This window comes from Enhydra lutris, unplaced genomic scaffold (genome assembly GCF_002288905.1).
Source record: "Enhydra lutris kenyoni isolate GAN:26980312 unplaced genomic scaffold, ASM228890v2 scaffoldscaffold1, whole genome shotgun sequence".
Classification (NCBI taxonomy): Eukaryota; Metazoa; Chordata; class Mammalia; order Carnivora; family Mustelidae; genus Enhydra; species Enhydra lutris.
This window is the reverse complement of record NW_019154085.1, coordinates 12,773,884-12,787,233: the sequence shown is the minus strand read 5'-3', so window position 1 is coordinate 12,787,233 and position 13,350 is coordinate 12,773,884. Positions and strand designations below refer to the sequence as shown.

The 13,350-nt window shown below is 42.3% G+C and overlaps 2 protein-coding genes across 3 annotated transcripts in view; both read right to left on the bottom strand.

Moving 5' to 3' along the window:
* The window catches only part of LOC111142784 (aldehyde oxidase 2), a 77,509-nt gene extending 74,763 nt beyond the window's left edge, over positions 1-2,746 (bottom strand). Inside the window, exons 1-2 of the mRNA XM_022496084.1 lie at positions 2,693-2,746; positions 616-673 (exon numbers count right to left, since the gene is read on the bottom strand). Coding sequence (XP_022351792.1) covers positions 616-673; positions 2,693-2,746 — 112 coding nt within the window. The remainder of the gene's footprint in view (positions 1-615; positions 674-2,692) is intronic.
* Positions 2,747-11,872: 9,126 nt separating this feature from the next.
* Positions 11,873-13,350, bottom strand: part of LOC111141059 (aldehyde oxidase 4-like) — a 57,222-nt gene continuing 55,744 nt past the window's right edge. For both annotated transcript variants that reach the window (XM_022493391.1, XM_022493396.1), the window contains exon 35: positions 11,873-12,871. In XM_022493391.1, the coding sequence (XP_022349099.1) occupies positions 12,818-12,871 (54 nt within the window). In that variant the 3' untranslated portion in view covers positions 11,873-12,817. The remainder of the gene's footprint in view (positions 12,872-13,350) is intronic.

Here is a 13,350-nt window from a genome sequence, read left to right as displayed (position 1 = left end):
CCTGGGTTCGAGCCCCGCCATCGGGCTCTCTGCTCAGCGGGGAGCCTGCTCCCTCCTCTCTCTCTGCCTGCCTCTCTGCCTACTTGTGATCCCTGTCTGTCAAATAAATAAATAAATACAAAATCTTAAAAAAAAAAAACAAAACCCAAATGTTTGGCATTATGAAGATCTAAAAAGGTCGGGAAATAGTAGGGAAAATCTCTCGTCAGAGAACGGATGGAGGGAAAGGCAATCTTTTCCGATGACACGTGCTCTTCCTGAATCTGGAGAATCTGGTTTCCTGCCAGGATGGGGTACAGGCAACACAGACCTCTATTACATAACCACCCCGCTGGGGATTTGGAGAGCCCTTAAAGAATAATTAGTGCTGAAGTAAGGAGCTTAGCTTCTATTTCATTGCTATTAAATCCAGATATAAGAAGCTCTGGGGAAACTTCATCCTCCCAAATAGCCCAATTAACTTAATATCCTTAAAACCACTGCCAAAAGCAAAGAGACAGCAAGGGCCAATGGGGCTGACTGGAGATGGAGAGGTTAGAATGTCTTTCACAATCACAGCAGGCTTAAATTTTAAGGCAAACACAGACATTGCCCAGACTTTGATCAAAAGGATCCGGTTCTTTCGGAGGAAGGTCAGCAGAGTGACTTCTGGGTCCACATTCCTCTCTATCACCTGCATTGGAAAGAGGAAAGAGAGTTATTATGGGGATCGAATGGGTGACCCAGGGTAATGTCTGCCATGGCCTGCTTGATTTGGGGGCTCGGGTATAATACTTTCATCTGCCCATTTATTTTTTGCTCTGACGCCAAACAAGGTTGAGTGTACAGAGCTGGAGACTTACCAAGTAAGTGCGACAACAATGCTTTTATATGTGATTAGAATGGGGAGCCACCGCTGAGTAAGCCCCCACAGGGAGTTAACGGTCTTCATGTTTGCTCCACTACCTGTGTGTGTGGAATCTTCCAACTCAGTCTTTTGTACTCTTAGGATATTTGAAATTGGGAAGAGACTTGGATGCCATGCGTGTGTGTGTGTGTGAGTGTGTGTGCGCGCGCGCGCGCACAATGAAGGGTCCCGGAGGGAAGACATCTAGAGAGGAAGAGTTTCTCTTCCTGGTACCTGACACACCCCTAGTGGGGAGCACACATGATAACATGAGGGATCTCAAGAGTTGGTGGCAGAGATGGGAGGTGGGGAGAGTTGCTGTCATCCTGAAGGGGTTCCTGAGTGTGCCAGTCCCCTCATGGCAGAGGAGCCAATGGTGAGACTTGTTGTCCCAGCTCAGGGCCCAGACACCCTGGGTGTCTCTGGTGGTGCACTAGAATTTTTCCCTCCCTCTCCTTGAAAAGTGGGGAGCTATCGCTCAGAAGCCTGGAGGGATCTTCTTTGGTGCTTCTTTCCTACTTGCTTATTTTGGGACATTTCCTTTGATTTTATCTTAAAGGATCCTCTAAACAACTCCAGCCATGCTGGGGCATCAGAGGGAAGGAGACACAGTGGGCTATTCATGTTAGGGTCTACTTTTTTTCCCCTAGAAGAAAAACATGAACCTGTGTAGACCCCCCAAAGTAATTCTGGGCTCATGATTCTGGAGGGATTTGGAACAGAAAATAGACAAAGGAGCCTCCAAAGCCTAGGCAAGTGGAACAAGTGAGTTGGGACTCAGCTCATGAATGAAGGTTTGGGAGAATATATGGTGGCTGCTGGCTGTGGAGACTGGTTACAAGGGAGTTACAAGGGACATGATGAAACTATGTCCTATCTCCTTTCCTGGGGTGGGAGGCTGGACGTGGCCAAATCGCAGTTAGGTCTGTGGAGCTGGAATGCTGAGAGGCCTTGGAGGAGGTGGCAAGACCAAAGCAAAGCCACATCCTTTGGGAACTACAAATGGTTCCCCTGAGAGCTAGAAGTTCTCAAGAAGAGGGGGCCTGGCAGAGGGCACTGAGGGTCAATCAGCAGCCTGTGTGGATGGATGGTGAGCACTGACAGGGACTTGCTAGGGGACAGCGACAATGGCAGATCCCACTGTTCTTGTCATATAGGTTCCCCTAGAACTTAGTTGTCACCTGGATTGAAAATTGACTGCAATTACATTTTGACAAATTCTGATTACTGAAGTCTTGACAGAAAAATTAAGTTAATAAATAGAAAAAATAAAGCTCTATTTCTTGTCCTCCCGAGCTTGAGGATCAAGATATGTTACTAGATACAGTGCTTCCAGGATATCAGGCCCAGTGCTAAGTGCTTTATAAGGACCTAGGGGATTCCTAATCGATGAAAGAAGCAACTCTATTTTAATCTTTTTAAGATTAAAGTTATAACACTCTATAAAAAGTTAAAGTTATAACAATCCATATATAGTATATATATTATATAAAGTTATAACAATCTATAACATAGTTACAGATCCTAGAGATGGGTCCTCTGAGGCTCAGGGAGGTGAAGTAACTCGCGTAAAGTTATGCAGTAAAGGGCAGAGCTGGATTCGAGGCCGGGGCACGCATGATTCACCCCGCTGCTTTACCACCTCCCCAGATTCTCAGAAGCTGAGCCTTGGCTGAGTGGGCAAGAGGCCAAATTAGTATGGGTTCCGAGTCCCTGGCTTCCTGTCCCTGACTGGACAAGAACTGCCCTCAAGCTGGTAGTTTCCTGCTGTCTCTGCAAGCCGCAGTAGAATCACCCAACACTTACCTTTCTCCCATTCACAAAGAAAACCAAGTCATCCGACTTCGATGGGCAAGGCATTGCACCTGTAAATAAACTTCGCCTTACAACTCTAAGCAACGGTGTTCTTTGGCACCAGAGAAATGAGAATTTAGTGCCAAGCAACTGAAATCTCTCCCTGTGCAGAAGCAGGCAGCTTAGAGCCCCAGAGAGCAGGTCAAGGGGTGGAGACGTCCCTGCTTGTGGCCTTTTAAGTCTAGGGTACCTGTGTGGCCCAGCCTCTTCCTCTCCTTCCCACCAATCCTGGCTTCCATGCACATCCCACTCTTCTGGCTTTCTTGTGAGTTGAATGGCTTCAGTGTGTGAAAACCATAAACAACCACCTAAACTTGAACTGACTCTGCACACTCTCTCAGCCCCAGGAATATATTCTGGACAGATTTCATTCTTCTCAAAGAGAGCCAGAAGTGGGCTTTCTGAGACCTTGCACATTTCCCCGACTTTTTTCTTACTCTAGCTGCAGAAATGTCCTTGTAGGAATCATACGGATAAGTGTACTCTGTGCCCTAAAGTGGAGGGGTGGGATGTCACAATCACCCAGCCCCTCTCTACCCCACCCCCACTTCCTCCCCACCCACAAGACTGCTCCATTGGGAAAGTGATGTAGTCAAGGCAGCCATGAATAAAATGAATAAATGAATAAAATGAGGCCAAGATATGAGAGATCGGTAGCTCAGGGACACATAGAAAGTTAAGTGGCAAAGCAGGAACCCAAACCAAGATCTCTTGGCTTAAAACACCTTAAGTTTATAGACAAATTCCTTAATAAAAAGAAAAATATACTGTTTGATCTTTCTGAGCCTGTCCGTTTTGGTATGAGGAGATAAAATCAAGCCGTTCTTGTTCTTTCGGCTAAAGTAATGCCTGGGACTCGGCCTCAGTATGAGCAAAGCAGGTGGCTGCTCAACTGGACTTGTTTCAAGAGGGGAGGCAAGACCTCTCCTCTCCCTAACACTTCCTTCACAAGGGCATGGAGCCTTGGCACACCATTGTTAGAGTCACCTCTGTCTTAAGATGGCCTCACCTTGTGACAGGGCCTCAGGCCAGAGACAGCAAAGACCTAGCACCCCCCTGATTTGGCCACCTGAGGATGATCCTCTTTCCTCCTTGGTCCACTTGTGACTTCAGAATCCTGCCCACCACAGAACTAGTCCAGAAACACTCCTAACCAAATTTACGGTTCTAATGCCGAGGTTCCAGGCATCTTCCTACACCTGTGGAGACAGTGTTTGCACATGTGTTTCCACAGCGTGGAAACTTATGTGGAAATGGGGTGTGTATGCGGGTGTTTTGCATGTGTTAAGAAGTTGCTGAAGAAACCCACAACAGAGTCCTGAGAGGGGATGTTGGAGATCATGCTGCGAATTAGGTATGACCTATAGGTCAGTGTTTTTGATCAAGTCACTCCTGCTAAAAATACCTTCAATAGCTCTCCAAGGCCTGGAACATCAGGTCCTAACTCCTTAGCCCAGGGTGCAAACCCTTCCATAGTCTGTCCTTGTTTCAGGCCTCAGATTGTGTGCTTTTCAAAAAAATCTCACGCTCCAGGCAAATTACTCTTTTCATTGACATTTTTCTGCTTAAACATGATATTGCTCTACTCAAAATCTTCCAATGGCCTCTCAGAGCACTTAGCAAAACTCCATATGATTTCCATGGAGGTTCCATGGGACTAGCCCTGCCCACCTCTCCAAGCGAATCTTCAACCATTTCCTCCCTTGTTTGTAATCCCTGCTATATGTTGGTCTTCCCCTGGTTCTTGAACATGCCGAATTCTTTCCTATCCCAAGACCTTGGTGAGTGTTAATCATTAGGCTCAACTTCTCTTCTCTTCTGTTAGACACTGCATGGCTGGTGTCTTCTTCTGTGGGGGTCTGAGCTCTTCCCTGATCTCTCAGTCTGCAGTAGTATCTCTAGCACTCTCATTTCTACCACGCTGATTCATTTTCTTCAGAGCACCTGTTGTTACCTGACATGGATACTTGCTCACCTTTCTAATTGCCTTGTCTACTAGAACATAATCTCCATGAGGGTTTGAACATTACTTTCAACTCATCACTGTATCCTAGAATATGTAAATTCCCACAGAATAAATGCCCAGTAAGTATTTGTTAAATTACTGAAGGCTTTTCCATGTCTGAAATCATAACAACCCTGTTTCTATCCTGTTATGACTGCCCTCCCTCCCTCTTTAACTACTATCAAAAAGCAACATTTAACTTCCTCTCCTTTTTAAAAAATTTTATTTACATTCAATTAACGTATAGTGTATTATTAGTTTCAGAAGAGTTCAGTGATTCATCAATTGTATGTGACACCAAGTGTTCATTACATCACGTGCCTTTCGTAATGTCCGTCACCTAGACTTCTGTCCATTTCTTGACTGGATTATGTGTTCTTTGGGTGTTGAGTCTGATAAATTCTTTATAGACTTTGGATATTAATCCTTTATCTGATAAAACTTTTGCAAATATCTTCTCCCATTCTGTAACTTGTTTTTTGGTTTTGTGGACTGTTTTCTTTGCTGTGGAAAAGCTTTTTATTTTGGTGAAGTCCCAATAGTTCATTTTTTAAAAAAATGTATTTATTTGGCACACACAGAGAGGTCACAAGTAGGCAGAGAGGCAGGCAGAGAGAGAGGGGGAAGCAGGCTTCCTGCTGAACAGAAAGCCTGATGTGAGGCTCCGTCCCAGGACCCTGAGATCATTACCTGACCCGAAGGCAGAGGCTTAACCCACTGAACCATCCAGGTGTCCCCCAGTAGTTCATTTTTGCCTTTTTTCCCTTGCCTTTGGAAACATGTCTAGCCAGAAATTGCTGTGGCTGAGATCAAAGAAGTTGCTGCCTGTGTTCTCTTCTAGGATTTTGATGGATTCCTGTCTAACATTTAGGCCTTTTATCCATTTTGAGTTTATTTTTGTGTATGATGTAATAAAATGGTCCAGTTTCATTCTTCTGCATGTGGCTATCCAGTTTTCCCAACATCATTTGTTGAAGAGACTGTCTTTTTTCCCATTGGATATTCTTTCCTACTTTGTCAAAGATTAGTTGACCACAGAGTTGAGGGTCCATTTCTGGGTTCTCTATTTTGTTCCATTGATCTATGCATCTATTTTTGTTCTAGTACCATATTGTCTTGATGATCACAGCTTTGTAATAGAGCTTGAAGTCTGGAATTGTGAAGCCACCAACTTTTGTTTTCTTTTTCAACTTTCCTATGGCTATTTGGGTTTTTTTCTGGTTCCATACAAATTTTAGGATTTCTTCCAGCTCTGTGAAAAACGTTGATGGTATTTTGATAGGTATTACATTGAATGTATAGGTTGTCCTGGGAAGCATAGACATTTTAGCAATATTTGTTCTCCCAATCCATGAGCATGGCATGTTTTTCCATTTCTTTGCGTCCTCCTCAATTTCTTTCATGAGTGTTCTATAGTTTTCAGACTATAAATCCTTATTCTCTTTGGTAAGTTTCATTCCTAGATATCTTATGGTTTTTGGTGTGATTGTAAATGGGATCGATTCCTTAAGTTCTCTTCCTTCTGTCTCATTGTTAGTGTATAGAAATGCGACCGATTTCTCTGCATTGATTTCATGTCCTGCCACTTTGCTGAATTCTCGTAGGAGTTCTAGCAATTTTGGATTGGAGTCTTTTAGGTTTTCCACATAGAATATCATGTCATCTACTAAGAGTGAAAATTTGACTCCTTCTTTCCCTGTTTGGATGCCTTTGATTTCTTTTTATTGTCTGATTCCTGAGGCTAGGACTTCTGGTACTATGTTGAATAGCAGTGGTGATAGTGGACATCCCTGCTGTGCTTCCCACCTAGAGGAAATGCATTGAGAATGATATTCACTGTGGGCTTTTTGTATATGGCTTTTATGATATTGAGTTATGTTCCCTTTGTCCCTACACTGTGAAGTGTTTTAATCAAGAAAGGATGTTATAGTCTGTCAAATGTTTTTTCTGTCTCTATTGAGAGGATCATATGGTTCTTGTCCTTTCTTTTATTTATGTAGTGTATCACATTGGTTGATCTGTGGATGTTGAACGATCCTTTCAGCCTGGGAAGAAATCCTACTTGGTTGTGGTGAATAATCCCTTTATGTACTGTTGGATCCTATTGGCTAGTATCTTGGTGAGAATTTTTGCATCCATGTTCATCACAGATATTGGTCTGTAATTCTCCTTTCTGATGGGATCTCTGTCTGGTTTTGGGATCAAGGTAATTCTGGCCTCACAGAAAGAGTTGGGAAGTTTTCCTTCCATTTCTACTGTTTTTGAAACAGCTTCAGAGAAATATGTATTACTTCTTCTTCTTTAAATGTTTTGTAGAATTCCTCTGGGAAGCCACCTGGTCCTGGACTCTTATTTGTTGGGAGATTTTTGATTAAGGCTTCAATTTCTTTGCTCATTATGGGTCTGTTCAGGTTTTCTATTTCTTCCTGTTTCAGTTTTGGTAGTTTATATGTGTCTAGGACTGCATCCATTTCTTCCAAACTGCTTAATTTGTTGGCATATAGTTGCTCATAATATGTTCTTATAATTGTGTTTTCTCGGTGTTGGTTGTGATCTCTCCTCTTTCATTCGTGACGTTATTTGGGTCTTTTCTCTTTTCTTTTTGATCTTGATCAAGTCTGGCTAGGGATTTATTAATCTTACTGTTTCAAAGAACCAGCTCCTAGTTTCATTGATCTGTTCTACTATTCTTTTGGTTTCTATTTCATTGATTTCTGCTCTGATCTTTATTATTTCTCTTCTGCTGGGTTTAGGCTTTATTTGCTATTCTGTCTCCAGCTCCTTTAGGTATAGGGTTAGGTTGTGTGCTTGAGAGCTTTCTTGTTTTATTTATTTATTTATTTATTTATTTATTTGACAGACAGAGATCACAAGTAGGCAGAGAGACAGGTTGGTGGGGGGTGGGGGGAACAGGCTCCATGCTGAGCAGAGAGCCCGATGTGGGGCTCGATCCCAGGACCCTGGGATCATGACCTGAGATGAAGGCAGAGGCTTTAACCCACTGAGCCACCCAGGCACCCCAGCTTTCTTGTTTCTTGAGAAAGGCTTGTATTGCTCTATACTTCCCTCTTAGGACCACCTCTGCTATATCCCAAAGGTTTTTGAGCAGTTGTGTTTTCATTTTCACTCTTTCTTCTTTCTATCAAATCTAAAAGCACCTGCAGATCCAACCAACTGCTTCTTTACTTAAATTTTAATAAACCAGGAACTGGGAAACTAGCCTCTTATCTGCCACTAACAGTTCGTTTTCTACTTGATGTATCTCATTTTCCCGATTAGGTAGCAAGCTCTTGGAAGTTAGAACAGCTGGTTGTATCCCCCACAGTGCTCAGCATGAATGACAACTTGGCTACCGAGGAGATGGATATATACTTGGTTGGTCACCCAAGATACTTTTAAGTGAAGGAAGCATCAGTGATTCATTCATTCATTCACCCAGTGGGTACTGACATACCATTAAATATTTATCATTGTGAGAAGCATGGAGCAGGGGAATTAGCTTTGTTTGGTGGAGGGTGATCAGGGAAGGCCTGAGGAAGGGACATATAGTCCTGACAGATGAGTGGTAGCTGATTCTGTGAGATCTAAGAATGGAGGGGAGGCAGCCCGGGGAGAGAAAAAGTGGAGACAGAGGATGTCCTTATGGCTGCTTCCACTTAGGGAAAAACTGACACAGGGATTGTTTTTCAGGGTTCATAGTCCATTCACCACCTGGCTCTGCCCCTAGGAGAGGGAAATTAGGGAACACCAAGAGCTCATGGTTTCCATTGACAGGAAGCACGCACACTGAGGACGAAAAGCATGGATCATGGGGTTTCATAATACTTATAGGAATAAATCCTTCAGTGTCAACATAAAATACAAGAATTTAACATAGAAGAACAGAACAGTCTTAGGTACTAAGGTGTGACTATGGTATTAGATTTGGAAGATACAAAAGTAGTTTGGATTACGGAACCAAACACATTAATTGCTGGGAAACTGAAATCTGACCTTGAATGGCTTTAGAGGACTGTTTTTCAAACTTGTTTCAGCCAAAACTTTTGTTCGAATGAAATCTTATAAAGTGTAAACAAATTAAACAAAAGGGTTACTGCTTAGCCCAGAGGGCTGAGGGTGAGGCCCGAAGTCATTTGATTTTCTCTCCTTCAGAAGGCCCCAGGGCTCTGGGGAACTCAGTGTAAAAATGACTGGCTGCAGAGTGAACAAAAGGTTGCCCCACAGTAAGAAGGTAGCATGCAGTGTCTGCCAAGGTTTTCTGACTCTCAGATCTTAGTCAAGACAAAGGAAAAGAAGCCACCACTGCTTTTTTCTTTTTTTCCTTTATGAAAACGGAATGCTAAATTTCTTAACTTTAAAATGGATTATTCTGGTAAGAGAAACTTGACATATATTGACCGATGAAATTCTATGTTTGTTACAAAAAGAAAGTCCTAAGGCTTACATCCAAAAGTCCCTATTACCCAATAGAAGAATTAATATTAGATGTGACACTGCCCTCCCCAGCAATCCAAACAAACCTATTTCTGAAGAAAAACCTGCAATAAATCCTGCTCAAGGATATAAATGGAATAGTACTGGCCATGACTTCAGTGTCCCTAGGGTGTTGCCCTCTATGGTGAGCTCTTCAAAACCCCAATGCAGAACACAGGCAAGAGGACCGTTAACAGGGCACTTTTAGGACCTTTGGGCTGGTCATTAAACGCCTATATTCAGACACTCTAGTCTCAATCGTTTTGACTCTGAGGTTCCTTCTCTTCCTCTCCCAGGTCCTACCTCTAGATCAAGACACCTGCAGATTTTGGGTCTGGTGAGCACCTGCCTCCTGGCATCAAACTTCCGGCTGCCTCAGTGGCCGCTAGAGGGCAGGAGACTAGCAGCTGCAGGTTTCTGAGAGGAAAGAAAGACGTTGGGGACCAAGTGGGTGGAGCAAAATATCCTCTTCTCTCCTGGATAAAGACCACCCCACCTGATGAAAATGATCAAACAATAAGGTAATTCAGATGGAAAGGGAAAGGGGAGAAGAAGTCCAAGTGGATAGGGCAGGCTATTAGGGAAAGTAATATAAATGCTAAAGAGTCATAGAGTAAAGGAAATTCAATTAATAGTCTGGGACTAAAACAGACCACAGCCTCAACAACTTAAGGGTTGGGGGTCGCTGCGGAGAGGGGAAAACAAAAGTTACAAAAGTATTATTTTACTGGGGCAAAGGGTGGAAATATGACGACAGATAGAGCAGGAGGCCAGGAGAGTAACTTTTCATCGGGGAAAACTGGTATCTTTTTTTCAAATAGTGGTAGAGAAATATGTATTTGTTTCTCAAAGTAAATGGAAATGTAGAACTAATGGTATAGTAGAACCTCAAGTAGAGGTTCTCAAGTAGAACCTTAAGAAATGCAATTACTCATCTCTGAACAAACCAGCAAAAATAATGAAAAGATGGAAAGCATAGTAAGATACTTTATATTATGTATTTGATACATGATACCGTCAAAAAATAAAATTCAACAGAGTAAACTTAAGGATCTAACTGGCTTTATGCAACAATTCATGACTTGGGCAGTGTCCCATCTAGCAAATAGAAGGGAGCCCCCTCAGGGTCTGCCTCAGGGGCAGAGAGTCTCCTTCCTCAAGGCCGTGCCCTTCCTGGGGCAGCCCCACCTTGACTGAGTGACCGAGGGGTACACAGACCTGTCCATTTCAGCCTAAGGAGGATAAGTCCTGGGGGCAACACTTGCTCCAAGGCTCCATGCTGAGTTCCTGATGCCTCCAGGGTCTTGCTTGATTTCTCCCTCTGCCCCATTCTGCTTTTCCAACCTTCCTGTCTCAGGTGTCGATCCCTGAAAACCATCCTGCTCCCCATACTCTGTCTGGGCTTCTGCTTCCAGCAAACTCAGCCTATGATTCCAAGTGTTCTGATACTGCGAGGAATTCTGCCAATTTATGTCATTGAAAGCAGCAAGTGCAGAGGATTTAAAGACCTTTTCCTTAAAAGAAACAATGGAGATGTCTCAGGCCTCCCGTCCCAGCCCTCTTTGATCAATCCCATTTCAAAAACCTGAGTGCATGTGAGAGTCTGCAGGTTCAAGACACTAAACAGAAATCAAATCCTTCCCCATTACTATTCGTCAGCTCCATTTGCCCAGTGTTTTCGTAAGACTGTACGAGGCTGGTCTGTCATAAACTTTTGGTCCAGGAGAAGTAAGACACCCTTGGCCTCACAGGTTGAATGGAGCAAGGAAGAGTACAACAAGTGTGGACCTGCCACACGTTCTTTCTCTTCCGATGAACATTTATTGAACCCACAATTAAGCAATAGCCATGGCAAGTTTCTAAGTAAAAAGCAACGGCAGTTTTGCCCAAAGTTAATAATGATCATGTGTTTTAACCATTGAAAGGGCTCTTGACCATTTACGGATCACTGGTTAGAAAGATCAAATCTTACACTTCTGTGCAACTGTCCCTGTGATAACACTTTAAAAGAGACAGGCAATAATTAAATTTTAAGATACATATCTAAATTAGTATTATGGATTAAGTTTTAATATAATAGATGCTAAAAAGTGTCAAATTTAAAGGGCATTAGAATGTTGATTCTATGTTTAGAAATTGCTATCCTGTAAAATGTACTATTTGTGTAAATACTCTATCCCAAACCCCAATTCTTCAAGTTCATTAAGTACTGCTGAAGTGATCAGACTTATTCTGTAAAAATTCAATTTCTGTTTTTTCAGTGGCTTTGACCACATGATCTGTGAGTACAATACTTTTTAAATTAATTTGTGTCTGTGATAAATGTCTTCCTCTTTTACTGCTAGAAAAATAAACCAGTAATCCTATTTTTCTGTTCTGTCTGGCACGATGAGTTTGTGTGGGCTGGGTTCTAGGCAAACTAAATTATTGGGTGAATTTAAACAGACATTTAAAAATATGCGTACACACACACACACACACACACCCCTCCTAGAATAAAAGACACTGACTGGTGAGACTTTTCTTTGGAAAGAAGCCTTTCCTTTCTCCTGCCAGCCTTCTCTTCCCCCAGTCTGGTCTCAAACACACATGAACAGTCATTCACGCTTTTTCTTCTACCACAAAGTTTCTATGAATAAATGCAGATCCCAACAAGTGATTCAGCTTGTTTATTTTGTTTCAAACCTCATAGGGACCGAACATCTTCTCTGGCATAACCCTGCACTTCCTTTGGAAAATGCAATGCAAAATAGCTAAGAAATAACTGAAAACAACCAAACCAAAGCCCTCAGGATTTCAGTGCTCCTCTGAAATGGCAAAAGGAAGGTGGTGCCGATCTCATCTTTCAGACACTGAGCCAAATCAAGGGGCTGCAGAATGATTTGAGATCACTGTTTCTACTCTGTGTGGTTTCCCGGGAGAGGAAGACACTACCATGAGCATAGCTGACGGCAGATGAGGACCCGCTGGAGGCTCTGGACAGTTTATACCCCTAAGCCTCATCTAAACAGGCCGCATGGGGTGGCAGGAGCCTGAGGATTGTGGTGGGCTTGTAGTGCTGGAGACCACAAGAGCCAATTACGAGCATTTCTTCCAACCTCATGTTCAGAGACCTATTGTTAGTGGCCTGGAACTGGCCGGGTGGGTTTGTTCACACCACAGAAATTGGCAACCACTATCAATCACGAATTTTTCCAGGTGAGCTGGTTATCACCATCACACCATCGGCTTTGGGGATCCAATCCTGAGAGTTTTGGGGGTGGATGATTTATGAGCAATCAGATTTCTGAAGACTAAACCACGAGCAGTTTCTCGAGTTGTTCCATGGGAATGGAAACTCTGCCATGTTTTAAAATCATGATGTTGTAGATCTTTAGGATAATGGAAATAATAAGAAGGATTTTTGATTCTAAGCTTCATTATATCTTTTGGTATAAATTTATGTCCTAAAACATAATCACGCAGCGACCTAAACGACAGAGAATAGCTGAAAGATACTAAAATTATCCTTGACAAGCAGGAGCCAATCTATACTTGTTCTGGTTTGAAAATTTTAAGGTCAATCATGTATTCTTTCATTTTCTAAGAGAAATGTAGTATTAAGATACACGGATGGACCAAGGTGTAAATGTTGAAGGATCATCTCTAGGAATCTAAAAAAAAAAAAAAATCAAAAAAAGGAAGATAATTATTAGTAAAATGTTATATATGCAAAATGTGTAATTCAGAAGAAAACCTGTTTTTTAAAAAAGAAAAACCCAATGTCTGTTTTATTCTTATCAAAAATATACAGTTTTCCTATTCCTTTCAATCCTTGAGTCATAAATCTCTTTATCTTCATAAACTTCTTATGTTTGGGATGAGACGCATCTTGTTCAGAAGCCCTGTACTTTCAAAAGCATAAAGTGCAATCCAGTTTTACACTAGCCTTTCAGTTAGGGCTGCAGTAAGCACTTCAATATAGGAACAGTCTCTGATGATAGTTCTAGACATATTTTCAGCAGCTGGAAAATGAAACTGTGTTCTATTTGTGTGTCATTACAAGGCATATCAAAGAGTGCCCAGTGACTTTGATATTTTAATTTAAATTGTTTTTACCAGTTTGCTTAACAAATGCTTTCTGAATAATCGA